General features: G+C 39.9%; 1 protein-coding gene across 4 annotated transcripts in view; it reads left to right on the top strand.

Annotated features, from left to right (window-relative positions):
• Nucleotides 1-17,094, top strand: part of AMBRA1 (autophagy and beclin 1 regulator 1) — a 126,074-nt gene that overhangs the window by 86,279 nt on the left and 22,701 nt on the right. For all 4 annotated transcript variants that reach the window (XM_068193564.1, XM_068193563.1, XM_068193561.1 and 1 more), the window contains exon 15: nucleotides 12,830-12,969. In XM_068193564.1, the coding sequence (XP_068049665.1) occupies nucleotides 12,830-12,969 (140 nt within the window). The remainder of the gene's footprint in view (nucleotides 1-12,829; nucleotides 12,970-17,094) is intronic.

The following is a 17,094-nucleotide window of genomic DNA, read 5'->3' as shown; positions in this document are numbered from 1 at the left end:
CTGGAATTATCTTCATGTTCTGCTTTGTGTGGCAGCTAAACTATGATCCACTCTGACTCATTTAGTACATGAAGGAAAACCTTCATCTTTTCACTAACTGGGCAGAGTTGAGAACATGTGTGTCTTGCTTTCTTAATGAGTGAAGCACAACAGCTGTTTAGTGATAGTTCTAGGTAGTAAAAGCCATGTCCACTTCATAATGCACAAAGAGAGTTAAGGAGTCAGAAATAAGTAATTTCTAAAGCTGAAATTTGGGTTGGATTCAAGTTCTAGACCATGTATTCAGGTGACTTGTTTTAGGAGATGAAAACTAAATCTTCACAATTTTCACTTTGAGGGATAACTTTACCGTAGTGGAACTCATTCAATGAGAAATCTTTTTTCCCTGTTGTTTTCTTTTCTAAAATACTTTTCTTTTTTTCTTAAAGGCCTCTCAGATTATTATTACTTTTGGCCATACGCTGTTTTCACAGTGTACAAGGGTTGCAGTGAGGCATTTGTCTACTGACCTGACACTGGGGACAGACTTGTCCCTGGGAGAAATTGCTTGATTCACCTTTGGATTCTGTAGTTGCTTTTCAGACAGTTCATGATTCAGAGAGAGTCACTTTATCAGCTGATCTGAAACTCTTGTTTATTGTCATCATCTGCTCCTTATCATAAGGCAAGGGAAGATAAATTATGAAGGTATTCTTTGGTGCACCATTCAGCACTTTTTCAGACGTGGTTCTGAGCCACCATTCTGGTACAAGCCTCTCAAAGTAAGAGACAGAAATTAAAATGCATTTAAGAAAAAAAAGTACAATTTGGCTTACAGGTACAGTTGGTGAAAGCTGCATGGATATAAGATCACAAAGTACATGGATTCACCATCCTGTAAGATCATTTTAAAATTCTAGTTTGCCCTAGTACTGTTTCTTTTTCATCTATTTTAAGATCCTAGTGAAATGCATATTTTTTTTCTGCCAGAAACTGGAGTAGCCCTTCCCACAGTCTTTTTACCATATCATAAGTTAAGACAGAGAAGTCCTATTAGCGAAAATCACATGTCTTCCTCACATCTCTCCTTTACATTTGCTCTAAACTCCAGTTGCTATGGCTCTAGCCCTTGTCTTCTGGAGACATTTTTCTATAGCCAGCTAAATCAGCAAGCTCACTGTCTAAATGTTTCATTTATATTTTTTCATCTCCATGTCTTCAAATGCTTGTACCCCTGCTCTTAGTCACCATTTAGTGAAGTAATGCTTTGTATTCTTTAATCTTCTCTTGTAATTTAATCTTCCAACTTTCATTTTTTTTCTTTTGAACTCTCTCCAAAAAAACCTTATTTTCTTTTTCTTTTTTCTCTTTTTCTTTTTTTTCTTTTTTTTCCCCCTTCGTTCTCGGATGTGTTTAAATCTACATAATGTGATAAGCACAGTTTTACCAGAAGCCCACAGGGGGTAGTTTTTTTCCTTTTGGACAACAGCCTTTATTTATGCAGTCAGAAACCATTGAGGGGTGGGCTAGGTTTCAGGGGGGTTTGCTGTTTTAGTGCACTGAAAATTTTGTACCATTTTTTCCTACTCTTGCTTCTCAGACTTGCTCCACATCACTGGACTTCTGTCTTTCTCATCTGCTGTAGTTCTGGATTTTTTTTTATCTCCAGATGGATTGCATGTATTCTAAAGGTTGCTTTTTTCATCTTTCTTGCACATTTATTTATAGCTTCTAAAAACCTTTCCCCCACGTTTTCAAATCCATCCAGTCTAGCAGGATTTGCTAACTGTATTGCTGTTTTCCCCTATTCCAAATCATGTTTTAAGATGCTAAAAATATCTTATTTCTGACAGCTTTGGACTTGGAGCTTTATGCATATGTGACAGGGTCACAGCTAGATCTGTTTGAATTAATTTGGTTAAAGAACCTTCCTGTTGAGTGATGTTGGGTATTGTTTCAACATTTTGGTGTGCTGCTGGTTGTCTTTGTACAGTCCTTAGGACCAAGCTTAGAAAGCATACATGTGTCAATTGCGCTAATACTGCTCCTCTGTCTAGCTGTAAAAATTGGTGCATCCGCCACAGGTATTTCTTCTGCCTTGAGTTTTGCAGTAAGTCTCCTTCGTAAGTTTGTAATACTTTTCAAGACATGCAAAATGAAAATAGAGTTTTAAGTAGGAAACTTCATCGTATTCTTAGCACACTGTTCTTACCATGGCTGATATATTCATATTCAGTTGAGTAAAAATCTGTTTATAGCTTGGCCAGCATGCAGTACAAAAAGGTTTAGGAAACCTGGTGAAACTGTATTCTTTAATATCTAATTAAATATGCACCTTAGAATCAGAAAGCATTTTTGCTGCCTCTCTGCCAACAGCTTGTAATACAAAGCACTTGTTACTCAAACTCTTAATTAAAAGTGAGTCAGAGCCATGTTTGAAGCAATATTTTGTGGATATTTTAATTATACCCTACTCCAAAACTCCCAAAAGAAATGCTACATTACATTCTTTGAGATTTCTCATAAGTTGTTTGACAGTTCTTCCACCTTCCTGCCTGCCTGCCTTCTTGCCTGCCTTCTGCCCACCTCCCTGCCTCCCTCTTGGCTTTGGATTTGCAGTCAATGAACTGTAAGAGTAGGGCTTGGCAACATGGCCTCTGAGCCACTGCTGACCAGTGCAATGCAGTGATTATTTCTGATTCAGATTAACCCTTCTTCCACATCCTTAACTAGCAGTCAATGGAATGCAGATTTCTATTGCTTGGAGAGTTTTTTCCATCTTGCTGTTAAAATAGAGGTTTGAAGATGCAATTAATTAATTTTATTACTTTAATACATTTAATTGTACTAGAAAGCCTCTGGCTATTGATGTAATTTTCTGAGAACTACAGCAATTTTGGATGGTACTAAGGAGCACCTTGGTTGTACAAGTGTACATTGTCTGTATGCATCTTGCTGCTGGTATTTCAGAGAGATTGGGTAGAGTTCACAACAGGTCAGGCCTGTCATGATTTGACAGTTACGAATTTTGTTCAGAAATAAAGTCATGAATTATCATCAAATGTGGTAGTTGTGAGGTAGAAGTTTATGCTTTTTCTGCTCACCCCCTTCAGATTGTCCTGGTGAGCATTTCACATGGAAACCTGGCTTTGCTAAAGAGCAATTTTTAAACTTCAGTCTGAAACACAAAAGCTTTCTAGGAGTGTTGACTTTTAACAGGAGGGGTATGCATGAACATCAAGTGTTTGTTGCTTGTGTTCTTGGGGGATTTTTTTGCAAATCTCTGAATTTTATCTGTAGCTGGAGAGAACAAGGAAAGATTGCTTTTAGCAGATATTAGCTTGGGGGTGGTACAGATAGCAGTGATGCTGGGAATTGTTTGCAATTTGAGTTTCAGAGAGATAGAAAGCTTGGAGACAGGACTCCAAATGTGGAGTAAGGTTTTCTAGCCTGTTTTGAAAACATAGGTGGAATTTGTCTCTAAATGAAATGTCTGTTTTCAAGCTGTTTGGCTGAGGGTGATTTTTGAATTCCATGTACTTCCAAGCGTTTATGGACATTAAAGGACTTAGAGGAACATTAAATTAGAATCTTGTATGGAGCTGAAGGTCCTTAAAAACATGGGAAAAGTAAGGATCATATTGCACTGGATCTTTTAGCAGTAGGTACTAGTGTGAAAGGCAGCCAGAAGGTAGTTTTATTTCTAGCATTCACGAATGCTGATGCCCTTGCAATGTTTAATATTTTTCATTCTACCCAGAGGACGATAACTTGGAAATACCAGCAAAACATGATTACTGGAATCCAAATTAAAATAAAACCTTGAAAGTAGCTTTCAAGCTGAGGATACAAAAAGTGAGGTAGGTGATAGAAAAATTTGATTGACATGAAGCTGAAGAGCAAATCATATAATTTGAGGGGAAAAAGAGACCTCACCAGTCCCCATCTCAAATGCTGCACTTGCTTTGAATGTGGAAAAATTCAGGCTGTGGAGATCCAGAATTAGTTCTTGACAAGACTGCTGCTATTTGGGAAACATTCTGATTAAATGGTCGGTCAATAGCCTGGATGGAACAGAGTATTTGTACATTTCCATTGTAAACAGATGGAGAATTCCAAATACCACAGGAAGAAGGGCCTGAAACAGAAAGACTTGCAGAGTTTTAGCACAAATCCAAGCTTTTTTTGTTCTAGCATGTTAACTCTTAATGAGTACAATGCATAGTGAAAAGATGCACAGTTTTCCTGAGTGCTGTTGCATTCTGAGCTTCATGCAAGTGTTGGTAAAATGTATCCAGTGTGGTCTGCAAAGGTCACTCACTGACTCTCTGGGTGAGCTGTGCAAGCTCCTGCAGCCATAAGCAATCAAGCTTTAATCTTGAAAGCAAATACCCTGCACATGTGTTTCCCTGGGGCACAAGTTTATCAGAATCCTTGGTAATGTGAAAATAAAATTGGTTAGGAGACTATGAGGAGATGACTTATTGCAACACAATGCCTCCAGTGAAAGAGTTCATGTGAACTACCATATTTCTGAGAACAAGAATAGTGTACAAGAAAGTACCAGCCTCTTGCTGTGTTGTTGACTAATGTGTTGGTGTGGTCCCTTAGGTCTTCTTTTAAGAAAGATTTGACATCTTCAGGTCAAGAGGGTGATCATCTGATGGCTCCAATTAGAACTGCAAATAATATGTCCAATTACTGCCCAAAGAAATTTTTCACTCTTGACAGAAGTCAAACCACATAGATGTTTTTTAGCTTTTCAAAAGGCCATGCAAAGTCACAGACTGCAGGCACTTGTTGATACTAGGAAGAAGACATGGAAACAGAAGCTTTGTTTGACTGAAATGGGAAATCCCTCCTTTTAGTAGAGTGAAGCATAATTGTCTGGTTGAGACCTAGTAGTTTTTATATTCTGTGCATTGGCAGATTCTGTCAGATATCTTTAGGAAAACAGATCATATCCAAAACCCATGTTGGTAAACACTGCTTATGTAGGGTGTTGTAAAAAAGAGCTGTATTCAACATCACTGGAAAATGCAGCACAACCTTGGGGGTGCAGGTGACATGAAGATTTGCACAGATGTGCACATTTGACTATGGATGCAGAAAAATGCAGGAATAGTGTGTTGTAAGAGTTAGTCATATTGCTGTCTTAACCAATTCAGCTGTGTCTGCTTGAAGTCTCATAAGACAGAGCTTAGAGAAAACTAAAAACTCATTAGAATCCTTCATAAGATACTGTGTTAATATCTCATGTGATGGTTAAACATGGGAGCAATGTCTGTTTTAGCAAACTGGTGTGAAGAAAAGGCAAATGACATCTCTTCAGGATGTTTTTACTTAATGTGATGTGAAAATGAGAGCCAAGACATTTTGTTTAATATGAGGTCCAGTATTTGGAGAGCAGAGCTCTTGCAGTTCAGATAAGGCCTTGAGCCTGTTTGTCCCACAGTAACTACTGTTAGCTTTGGTGCAGTTTGGTACATAGTTTTAACTAGATTTAAGAAATTATGGCAAACATGGTTCCGCATCTGAGATTATTTATGTGCAGTCATCTTGCCCAAGTCATTTAGTTGGAAGGGAGCCAAAGTGAATTCTTACCAATTTCTATTGAACTGGGCATGGGATGAGAAGAAATTGCTGTTTGCTATTTTTATGAAATTTTTTTCAGTACTTCTTCCTACCATCTTCCTTGAATTAAATTTGAACCAACTCTTTCCTCTTGTATTTATACCTTCCAGACCTGTAGGCAGCTGGATGTCAGCCTCTTTTCACCTAGATGAGGGTGCATGTAGCTCTGTCATCAACACATTGTTGACATTTGATCATGTATGCCATTCTACTGAGGCTCAGCAGACTGAGAACAGAGCGGAATGGCAGCTGTGCGCAAATCCTTTGCTCTTGTCGTTGGATTTTTAACATATTGTAGATGTTGCTGTTACAGTCTCAGCATGACATTTAATGAGGAATTCACAGATACTGGTTTTGGTTTGCAGTCTGAGTTAAGGGCAAAAATGAAAAAGGTTGCCATTCCTTTTGCCAGAGAAATGACCGTATCTCTATTAGATTGATGCAGCCTTGAGAGCTTTTGGTGATTTTTGGAAGAGAGAGTAGCAGTGGGCTGCAGTCCTGTTTGTTTGTGCATCTGCACTGAATATACATACACGTGTCTCTGTCTTCTTTCACTCCAATCCCTTTGGCATTCCTGTTTCTCTCCTTTCATCTTTTCCAACCATCTGCATGTGCAAATGAAAGGATAATTGTTTTGTTCAACAATTTCTTGCTTACTCAACCCTAGGTTTCAGATCCCAGTTTGGACCAGTCCCCTAAGGGGGTTTTTGGAGCTATTACCTTGGTTTTACAGCCTTTGAAAGACAGATAGTAAAATAATGAGCCACTGCACTGCAAGTGTGTTATTTTCCTGAGTGAGAGCTTTGTTACCTAAGATGATCCATTTCTTCTTAAGACCTTGTTCCCATTAGTTAATTTTAAATGTAGTAGTTGCATGACAGACTTGTGAAATAAAGTGCCAAGCTGATAATGCGAAGAAATCACCTAAAGAAAGAAAGGATTAGGTGTGCTTTAATGAGACGTCTCTGAATTTGAAATATCAGAAATAAATTATGTAAGGAAGAACCAACAATCTTTTCTGTTTGCAGAAAGTTTTGCAGTCCATCCAACAGGATTTTTTGGTGCTGGCCTGTTTTAGGAATTGGAACAACTATCCACAGTTAAGGTTTCAGTTGTTGAAAATTAAGAGTTCTCATTTAATTTTCTGTGGCTCAGAAAACAAAGCTAGGATTTTCTGCATGGACAGCAGGTACAGAAAAAGGCAGAAAGAGGTTTGTTATATTGGTAAAGACTGAAGAAAAATTTTATATATAATCCTATTGCATCTGAGGAAGATAAATGGAGTTGAAAGAAATTTTATTTGTGCTGAGCAGTGCACGATAAAATCCATTTGAGGATAGGACTGACAAATCCGAAAAGATAAGTGCCTTATTTTTCACTTCTTCCATTTTAACGGAGGTCTATTGGGAAGATGTGTATGTTGTTAGCAGGAATCAGCTGTGGGGGAGGGGTTGAGCAGCGTAGACCAACCTGCCTAATAGGGAGAGACTGGGAGCAAGAAAGCAAATCTTTTCCCCCCATCTCATCATGGAAAATAGGTGCCTTTTTCTTTGTATCTGCATATAGGCACAGAGACTTCTTCCAAACAAAGGGAAGACTTGCTATGTTTCAAAATGCTGGTATACATTGTCTTATGAATAAATATATTGAGCAATCAGTCAGTTATCCCAAGGAGTGTTTGTTTTGCTTTGCTTTGCTCTGCTTTAGACAAGGTAGTCTTGAATTTTGCTGTAGAGAGTTCTGGAGTTTGTGACAGTGCAAGGCTTAAACCTAATTTTCATAATATTTTGTGAAATTCATTAATAGGCAGCAAAGTAAAAAATGTAAGCAAAAATACTGTGCTATTCATTAAGGAGATCAGGTTAGAATGTCTTTTTCTTATTATACTTCTGGGCCTTCAAAAAACACGAACTAATTGAATGCATAATACAAGTCAGTGATGCAGGCTTACTGGCCAAGGACATGGTGTATTCAGTGGAGTGGTAGATGCTATATAGAAACTTACCTGATACCTTGGTGTCAGAGGTAAGCTAGTTAAGATGTTGGCATTATAAAAATGTCAGGTAAGATATTTCAGTGGTAACACAGTATTAGGAGGAGGCAAAAAAAAAGATAATTAATTGATTTAAATGCTCTCTTGACAAAGTCCTTGCAATCAAAAAAAATGAAGTCAAACTTGCTCTGCTTATGCCTTCATGCTGTCAATGCATCTTATCTGCTGCTCTGGCAAATACAATTGGAGTTCATAATTTTCTGCATTTGTTTTAATGGTCTTTGAGTAGTTTCAGACTGTATGTAGGCCTTGCTTGGAGATGTACTTCCAGTGAACTTAATAGAGTGTTGTGGATTGGCTGTGATTTTAGGGCTACATCGGTAGTATAACCTGTACTCATATGAAAAGCACTTTGTTTACCAATACAAATTCTGCATCTATGGAGGTGAGAATTGGCTGCCGTTTACAGTTATACTCATCCAGCAGAGATAAATGGTCTTTTCTGAAGTTCTTTCTCGGCAACCCAGGAAACGGTGTATTTTACCAGTCCTTCAAGAGGTTTCTTTAGCATTTAACGCACCAGATATTTAGTTCCCTATGTGTTTTCTTTGTCTCTCAGCCTTTGGTGACAGTGTTAATTCAGTTGAAAATTAATAATTATGTTTTAGGCTTTTTTTGTGATTTGAAAACCCACCTGATCTGCTTCAGGGATGGCAGGATCTCCCCATGTAAAGGAGACAACAGCTGCACTCCCACCCCCCCCAGCAGTCCTTATCAAGGCTGATCTAATAGCCAGCTTACTGCTTAGCCTAAGCAAAGGTAATGGCTTGAAATTTATTGGCATCTCGAAGGCAGATCTAGTCGAGAGCAGAAGCGTCTCTATTGAATTAAAAAAATATAAAAAACAAGAGTTCCTGCTGAGTTTTCCTACCTGCTTGTGCCAAAACTTTCTCTTCTCCAGCTTCAAAACATGTTTGTTCTTTCTTGAGTGCCAGAAAGAAGAAAGGTCTCACCCTGCCAAACAAGTAGTGTTCAGCCTTCCCCTGCTTTTCATTGCTCTCCTTAGAGGTGGGAAGGCCTTGAGCAAAGAGGTGGCTGTGCAGATGATGCCATGCCTCTGCTTTGGCCAGGCACGGTGCTACTTGGATCAGGCGAGTGCAGCACCATGGCCATCTGGCAACAGGAATACAGACTTGGGGCAGCCTGCTGCTGCTTTGATGACTGACAGGATCCTGGTGATTGCTCTGTCCAGCATTTTAGTGTTGCCACATCCCAGAAATGGGGGGGAAAGGTGGAATTTGAAGAGTGTTATTAAAAAGCAGCAGCTTCCCTAGTACAGAATGGGAGGGGAAGACAGAAGGACTAGCTCAATAATGAGGATGTAGCAGAGACTTCTAGCAAAAAGTTTTCTTACCTCTCCAGGGCACGTATAAATTAGCTAACTCTATGTCTACGTATTGTACCCTGGGCCTGTCAGCTTGACATTGAGGAAGAGATCATTGAGAAAGATTCCTTGAGGCTGTTGATTGTCATGCAGCCTCTCCTGGCACTCTGCCATAAGTGAATACCTGAGTTAGTGGCTGTGACAGTAGTGACAAGTTGGAGGGGAAGCAGCAGCAGTGGGCTTGAGGTGGCCTTTGCACTCCAAATGCAGCTTATTCTCTGAACAATTTGAGGGCCTATTTTTTCCTTATCTTCAAGCCTTATAGCCCTGCTTTCTTTGAGCCGTCTTTTCTTGTGGCTATGAAGCAATGAAAGTAGCTTTAGAGAGTTCAGTGCATGATGTACATGCCCACTTCTGTTGAGAGAGGATGGAAAAGGCGCACCAAAGAGATAAGTCGTTGCTTCTAGTACAGTTTTTGGAAACAGAAAAGTGCAGACAAAAATTGCTCAACCAAATCCCCCACACTTCATGATTACAGGGATGTAAAATGGAAGCAATCAACTTGTTTCTTTAGTGAGTATTGCTTTCCCTCGGTATGAATTGCCTTTTGTGTGGAAGTTTTGCTACCAAGACAGGTTTGGTTTTTCTAGAGGAAGACTTTTTACCTTTCTGACATCCCCTGAACTCAAGGAGAAATGGATTCCTTGAAATGACTGCTGGAATCCCTGGTGCAATGTGGAGAGATCACCAGAGACAGAGTTTTCTACAAGCATAACTACAGGTCAAGCAACTGCTCTGTGTAGTTCAGGCTGGATTATGGGGCCCTAAAGGGAAGGAGTAGGACCTGCCATGTGTACTGAAATGATATTTATATGTCATTGTTTGCAATAATAGAACAGTTTGCTAAATTTGTGTTACCTGTTAGGGCTTAAGCTTCCATAGGTACGTTCTGAAGCTCACACTCCTCAGACTTCACAGTGTTTGTAGTTGAAGAAACATGCCATTCAAAACTATTTCAGAAAAGCTTCTGGACATAAAGGCAGCTGCCAAGTTTGTAAAATGCTGAATTGCCATGTCTAATGGTGTGACCATGTATTATTGAATTGGTAGTATAATGATACTAAGAGCAAGAGTTATGGGGAAGAGCATGGAAGCTTTCTGTGACTGCTGATGGTGATTATGGGCTGATAACATGTGGTGCAATATGGTATCTTGTAACTGAAAGTGCCACACTATTAAAAATAAGCTCTCTGGAAACTCTGAGAGTATGATGGGCACCTTTAAAGATATTGATCACTGCATTTTTACAACAGCGTTTCTAAACTGATTCCTATAGCCTTGGCCATCAACATGGCTGTTACACATGGCCTGCAATTAATCTGTGGACCAGCCCTAATGAAAAGAAACTCTTGAATTATCAACTTTATGCATTTGTATTGTTAATTTTAAGAGTTTGAGGGTTGGTAGTAATCATTTGACCTAGAAGCTGGAGAGTTGTATTTATGTAGGATTCCTGTAGTAACCTGAGTATTATTCCTAGAAGTTCAGATTTACAAAACCTGAACAATCCACAGCAAAGAAGTGTAGTCAGTCTGTGGTCTGTTTTCAGGCTGGCTACTTTGGTTGAAATATCTCAGTAACTTTTTATAAGATTTAGCAATCAAAACAAGAAGACAGAAAAAAAAATCCAAAAGGAATTAGCTGTGATCTATAGCAAATAAGGCTTTCTGGCAGAGTTCTGACCTTCTTTGAAGAGAAGGACCTGCTGATGTTAAAGGAACTTGAAATTTTTTTTCCACTCTGTGTATAGAGTAGGGGGTCTTGCTAATGGATGCAATTGCAACAGACAGTCTGTGTGACTGCATCAGATTGATTAGCTGGGTCCTGGTTACTGCTGCGAGTGGTGATTATGCCAGTACAGCTGCTTTCTCTTTTTATGTACTAATTACCACACGCACGGATGTCATCACCCTTAACACTGCATGGAGTTGTCCCATTAGCGTGGGAGTGGGAAGCAGCAGGGGAGGGGAGCTCTTCAGTGTGACAAGCTGTTTAGAATTGAATGGAGTGGAATGATGAAGCAACTATTCTGATGCAGAATTTTAAAGCTATCTTGTCTTTGAGATTCAGCCCTCAGCCAGCACTTGCAGGTTGTCAAAACCAGACTCATGTCCTTGGAGGAGCATTTTCCATGGGGTGCTGTTTACTGCAGAGCAGTCAAAGCAGTAAAGCTCAGCTGTAGCCCGCAAGTCTCCTGCCTTGGTGTGGCTGGTAATGGAGCGTGTGGGAGGTCAGCTTGACCTGTCAGTTGGGAGAGCTTGCTGCTAGCCCAGGAAGGTGGTGGCTTCCTGAGATGTGACAAAGCCATTCTCAGTAGAAGAGAAACTGACTGCTTCTGACTTGCCAAAGAAGGATATGATGGAAGATCCTTGCAGTCTTGAGAGATTCAGAATGCTTATTTTATGAATTTATGCTCCTGGTTCTGGCAGACCCTTCCCTTTCCCCTCCTTCCTCCTCTTCCTCCTCCAAATCCAATCTTCCCATCTGAGAGTGCACCCTAATATCCATGGTAGTAGGTGTTAACCATCATACAGCTGATTCCACCCCCTTCTATTTCTCCCCTTGCCCTTCCCTCCCTGCTGTCCCAGCAAGCAAGGCAGGGCAGAGGAACGGGACTGACATGACAGAGATGGGTAAGACATAGCTAAACCCCTAAAGACCTGTTCCTTCTGCCCAAATGCTGAGCTTCTCTGAATACACTAACTGCTGAGTGATAGCCAAGGCAAAGAGTGGCCAGCTTCTGCCATACAGAGAAATTCTTTTTTCTCTCAGAGGAGCAGTTAAATTTATTGTTGGTGATGGGAAATAACATAGCTATATTGTTTTGTTCTGACTTACTCTGTGTGCATATAGGATGTTCAGGATGAAGGTTCTGGGTACTAGCTATTGGAGGGCACATAGTTAAGTAATCCCTGACTCATGCTTCTCAAGTTAAATTGTCCAACAGACAAAGATACGCAGTGGGCAACAGAGCTATGGAGTAAAATCGCCCCAGTTTATGATAGCTGATGAGTACCATCCTAATGGCTTCTAACTATTTACTTCAAGTCACCTCAGCAGTGCAGTAGTGGTTGATGTGCATTCCCATCAACATTCATCCTGTTGTTCCAGCATAACATCATTCCCTTCCCTGCTTACTGGTTCACCACCATCCCCTTTTCTGTGGAGTATGGAGGAAAGGTTTTGTGATGGTTGGATGCGTGCCCACTAGAGAATGTAATGAAAACCTGTCTTTCACCTTGGATTTATCCCATTGAAAATCCAGATTCAAAGTCTGCTAGTGATGACAGTGCACTAGCTAAATTTCTGCAGAAATTATCTTAATGATTTGGTCTTGGTCTTGTAAATGCAGTCTTCAGTCCTACCCTTCTGAAGTCCTGATACTTTAATGGCCCAGTACACCGAAGCATCTTGTTCCTCTCTATTCTAGGTAGCCAAACTGATTCATTACTGCTTTTTTTATTTCCCATAAAAGCCTTTGCTTTTATGATTTCTCTGTGTCATATTTTTGGGCTGAATGGATTGTTGTCAGTATACCCAGTTCTGGTTTCTGGATGCTTCACAGCTGTGTGCCAGTCAGCCTATTAAAGATTTAAGGGCACATGTATGTACATTTCTAGCAGCTGCTTACTCTCACTGCTGATTAAGTGATTGCTTGCAATCCTTTAACGTGACATATCTCTGTGGCCATCTGTGCTGCTGCGGGGAAATTTGTTTGAGCCTCCTTGGCTCTCCTGCCTTGTATTGTCCTGTCAAGTAATCTTCTGTTATTGTTCCAGAGAGTTTTCAACGTTCTGTACCCAATGCCTGCTGACCAGAGGAGACATGTCAGCATAAACTCTGCTCGCTGGCTGCCTGAGCCGGGCCTGGGATTGGCATATGGCACCAACAAAGGGGACCTGGTGATTTGCCGACCAGAGTAAGTGCTTGCTTTACATGCAGACTCTACACACAGCTCTAAGTCCTTTAGCCATTCTGTTCTCGGGGTAGTGGGGATAACATGGCTTTTCTTGTGCTTGAGGGATCCAAAAACCCCAATACCTAATACTTCTTTTGGACTGCCACAATGTTTACCTGAGTCTCTTAAAATCAGTATTTGTTTTGCTGATGGTAAACTTTGGAGAGTGTTTGAAGTGTATCTCATTAGTTCATGTTATTTCCCATGTCCTACTAGGATTTCTGGATCCTTTATTTCCTATATGACTAGTGCAGTGTCTTTCAGCCTCTGTGGATTTATAGATTTCTAAAGGTTTACAGTGACAGGAAATTTGAGTTAGTAATATGCTTGCTTTCCTCGGCTTTTAAGGACATCTTGAAGACCATCAACCAGGTTAAAAGTTGCTGACCTAGAATTATCAAATACTTTTTACAGTATTCAAGCAAGAGTTTTTATGAACTTCAAAGATTTTTGTCATGATTATGAGCAAGCCAATGAATTATTTTGGTGTCCTCACTTAAAGTCCAGTAGTGTGACATGTACATTTCAGTTCTCTTTAATTTGTATAGAGCTGTGAAAGGTGTAACCGCCCCTTTGTGAGCTTACAATTCAACACAAGTTAGTTTAGATGTGGTCTGACACAGATGATCGCAGTGACACATACTGCTTTCAGTGTTCTTGGAGAGTGTCTGCGTCCTACTTTGTTGAAACCCTTCTTTCCATTGTGTTGTCCAAGTGTTCTTTTGGAACCATATTTCTTTTATTCTGCAGGGACACTTCAGGAGTTTCTCTGCTTCAGTTATTTCCTGGCAGTAAACTACCTTAGTATTCTTTTGGGTTGTGCTTCACATGTTGAAGTTCCATGGAACTTAAAAGCTGGCAGCTAGAAACTTACAGCACTGCTGGTGATCGTACCACATGCATGTGGACTCCCTCTGTTGTGCCATGACATCAGGCATGTGGTGCTTGAGGAGAGTCGTAATGTCAGTTTAGAATCACTAGCTGAAATCAGAATAAATATATACAATTGTGACAGTGACTAATTCAGCACAGCCTTCTGGTGAAGTCTGGGGTTGGAATTCAGATTGGACCAGTTTTGGTAGTACATAATGGCAGTGCTTTTCAAATAGCCCTCTTGTTCTCTTGCACATAATCTTTCATCAAGACCTTATTTATACATGAAGTTCAGTTCTATAAGATACTGTTACAGAATTAAGCTCTAATCACTCTCAGCGTAAGTGGCTTTCTTTAAGAACAGTTGCTGTATTTTCTAAGCAGAATTAGTCAAGAATAATGGCTCTTTTCTTGAACTTGAGAATATTCTAAGTTATTATCAGTATAGAAAAATGGTTAAGATTTAGTTTGCTGATTATGGTTCATGAGATGAACTTGGATGAGGACCCAGGGAAATGAAATCTCCCTGAGGGTGGATTCTTTGATTGAATGCTGCAGAGTCCAGCTTGATCTGGCTGTCCTGGCTCCACACACTCCACATTACATTTCCACTCCAGTGCTTGCAGTACCCCAAAGCTGAGTGGCATGTCTCTTCTTGGCACCTCACTAATTAAAGAGTCAATATGAACACTTTTATGGTATGTTATGAAAGCATAATGAGCCCTTCTGCAACATCCATGTACAACCTTCTTATCTCACCATATTAGTTATGCACTATTCCAACAAAAATAGGTGTTTTGTATGTGAACATGAAACAAAGTGGCTGTATTAGGTGGGAGATTTATTGGGGGGGTTGACAAAAATGTTTCAGCTGGTTTCCTGCTGGTGGATTGGAGTGATTGATGCTTCTGCTAATAATTGTAAACATCACATGGACTGGTGGGTTCTTTCTGGAGCTGGACACCTCTTGTGTTCTGTTCTCAACTGCACCATTTTATAGACCGACAACAGTCAAGAGTGACTTGTAAACCTCAGCATGAAGGTGTAGATACTCACTGAGCTGTATAATTTGCATTGAGGCACTAACATAAGAACACAAAGGTGAGTGAGGCTTTATCAGAGTAGAAGTGGCTTGCAGCTGTGGTGTCTGTTCCAGATCTACTTGACAGATCCTTAGAGAAAGGAAAAATCCTGACTTGTCGATGCCATCTCAATAGTTCCTGGCTTAATAAACTTGGTTTGAGATTGGTACATTTATTGGCTTTAACTTGAGAAGTGAGGGAGAAAATGAAAAATATTTGAGTGGTTTCCATACACAGTAATACAGTGGAAGAAAAATACTAAATGCAGGATTCAGCAATTGATAGAGTCCTATCAATTGGAGGATAGTCAAGCAAACAGCAGGAAAACACTGTTCTACTGAAATCTTCCCAGTGTTCTAATTTGGCAAAGAAAACTGTGGTCAGTAGCAAACAACAGAGATTATTATAATTCCCTGGGTCTTAATTCCCATATGCAATCAATGCATTTGAAACCAAGTACTACAGGAATCATATCAACAGATTGGAATAGCAGCTGTTCCTCAAGTAGAGGATTTAAATGAGTAGACTGGAAGTACAAGCTGACCAAAAAAAAAATTAAATTAAAAAAAAAAAGCCGAACTTGAAGCTCCATGGATGCTATGCAAGTAGCCCTCCCAGTGTTCAAAAGAAACACTGGTTATAAAATGGAAATGGCAAGGTCATATTATGTTGGCAGTCCATAATTGTAATCTCAATACACAAATTTATAGGGTATATTTTGCAGGTAAGTAAAATAAAAACCATGGAAAGTGGGATCAAATGCATTGTGATTTGCCTGAAGTGGAGTACAGTAGGTTGTGTACCTGTCCCTGAGAATTTTATGGTTTTATTTCTAATCAAATGGTCAGCCGAGGATTTGCTCTAAGTCTGATATATCTGTGGTTTAGTAAGACAGTTCCTATATTGGAACTACAATAAATCTGGTTAATTCTAAAGAATTACAACAAGAGCAGGTAAAGAATGGGTGAAGTCCTGGCTAAAGGAAAGAATACATTATTGACATCTGGACTCTGTCAAAAAAGAGATCATTTGGCTTCTTTAAAAAAACAGTTCTGGAACTGGTTGATTAATACTATTTACACTAATGGCTGGTAAGGGTGCACTGAATAAATTTGCTGAGGATGTGACATTAGCTTTGTCATTGCAGAGAAAAATCAAAGTATTGCAAAGGAACCAGATTGCTGTGAAAATAACTGGAGCTATAGAAATGAGAACTTAACAGTACGAAGTGCACTTAGTGACTAATTACACTGAGTTCAGTAGATAAAATGACGGAGGAGGAGAAAGACCTGAGGTTTTGGTTGATTGTAGGTGATTAAGCCATCAATACATGAGGCTGTAAGAAAAAATTTTGTTCTAGGATGAGATACAAGATGCTTAACAGCAGAGGTGGCAAAATATTAATATGGGTGTAGAATAAGCTAGATATATAAGATGGAATAGTTTGTAATTTGCCTTTTAACTTGCACAGTAGCATAGAGCACTTGATAGTGGGATCAGGGGAACATTTTATCTAAGAAAATCTGCAGTGTGGAGTCTTTATCAGGGCTAAAAAGGAAAGATAAGGAGGGGATTATATAGCCTTCCATAAACATCCAAGAAGCAAGAACTATTTAAATGTATATCACAGAATGGTCAAGGTTGAAAGGAACCATTGGAAGTCATCTAGTCCAACCTCTGGTCAAGCAGCATCCCTTAGAGCACATAACTCAGGATAGTGACCATATGGCTTTTTAATATCTCCAGGGAAGGAAACAGTGAAATCTCACTGAGCAACTTGTTCCAGTGCTCAGTCACCTGGACAGTAAAGAAGTCCTTCCTCTTGTTTTGGTGGAACTTTGTGTTCCAGTTTCTGCCCATTGCTTCTTGGCCTGTTGGTCAGCACTGTCAAGAAGAGCCTGGCTCCATTCTCTTGACACCCTCTCTTCAGTCCCCTAGTCATCTGTGTAGCCCTCCACTGGACCTGTTCCAGGAGCTCCATGTCTGTCTTATCCTGAGAAGTTCAGAGCTGGACACAATGGTCCTGAGATGGCCTCACCAGGGCTGGGTAAAGGGGCAGGGTCATGTCCCTTGCCCTGTCCAAGAGCTGTTAAAGCTGTTCCTAGTACACCCCAGGATTCCATTGGCCTTC

Source organism: Anomalospiza imberbis, chromosome 6 (assembly GCF_031753505.1).
Source record: "Anomalospiza imberbis isolate Cuckoo-Finch-1a 21T00152 chromosome 6, ASM3175350v1, whole genome shotgun sequence".
Lineage (NCBI taxonomy): Eukaryota > Metazoa > Chordata > Aves > Passeriformes > Viduidae > Anomalospiza > Anomalospiza imberbis.
Note: the sequence above shows the minus strand (reverse complement) of the source record. Positions and strands in the feature narration are given on the sequence as shown.